Source organism: Loa loa (genome assembly GCF_000183805.2).
Source record: "Loa loa unplaced genomic scaffold supercont3.4225, whole genome shotgun sequence".
Lineage (NCBI taxonomy): Eukaryota > Metazoa > Nematoda > Chromadorea > Rhabditida > Onchocercidae > Loa > Loa loa.
This window is the reverse complement of record NW_018112401.1, coordinates 1-804: the sequence shown is the minus strand read 5'-3', so window position 1 is coordinate 804 and position 804 is coordinate 1. Positions and strand designations below refer to the sequence as shown.

Below are 804 nucleotides of genomic sequence, written 5' to 3'. Positions count from 1 at the left end.
TTAGTAAATCATCATCTGCTTTATTGTTTTAGTAAATCATCATTTGCCTTATTGTCTTAAAGAAATCATCATCTGCTTTATTGTTTTAGAAAATCATCATTTGCCTTATTGTCTTAGAAATCATCATCTGCTTTATTGTTTTAGAAATCATCATTTGGTTTATTAGAAAGCATCACTTGCTTTATTGTCCTAAGAATCATTATTTGTTAATTATTTATCATACACTGATAATTCATAATTTGCATTAATCACTTTACGATAATTGTCATACAAATACATGATTGTATCATTTTAAAAAAAAAAATTTCTAACCAAAAACTGTACAAATATTCAATTTGAAATCTGAAAATTGTTGAATTTTCTACAACTTCTTTCAAATTTTAATTTTAAAACTTTTCCTTACAAATTGAGTATCAAAATTTTTCAACTTAAAGTTAAATTTAAATCTAATTCTTCACGATACATTTCATCTAAGATATCCTTAAATTTATCATAAAGTTTCACTCGAATAATTTTCAGGGTTGGTGTAAGTAATCCGGCATCAACTGTGAATTCATCTTTTAGCAAGCGGATATTTCGAATTTGCTCGATGCTACTCAAACCTTTCCGACTACCAAATTTTCGTAATTTTATCAGGAAATATCGCCGAACATTTCGATCAGCAAGATATTCTTCCGTTGTTAATTGTGGTTTCATTGGGATATTTCCAAATTCAAACTATGAAAAACGAAAATTATAACTTTTCAAAAAAAAAACTTGCATTTCTTCTTTTTTAAAATTTGCGGTAAAAATTAATTTTCCTTT

At 26.0% G+C, this 804-nt stretch overlaps 1 protein-coding gene across 1 annotated transcript; it reads right to left on the bottom strand.

Annotated features, from left to right (window-relative positions):
- Positions 1 to 423: 423 nt before the first annotated feature.
- On the bottom strand, positions 424 to 696 carry LOAG_16131 (hypothetical protein; the record flags this gene model as incomplete). Its single annotated transcript, XM_003151619.2, has 1 exon — positions 424 to 696. The coding sequence occupies one exon, from the start codon at positions 694 to 696 to the stop codon at positions 424 to 426; it is 273 nt and encodes a 90-aa protein (XP_003151667.2).
- Between the last annotated feature and the right edge of the window lie 108 nt (positions 697 to 804).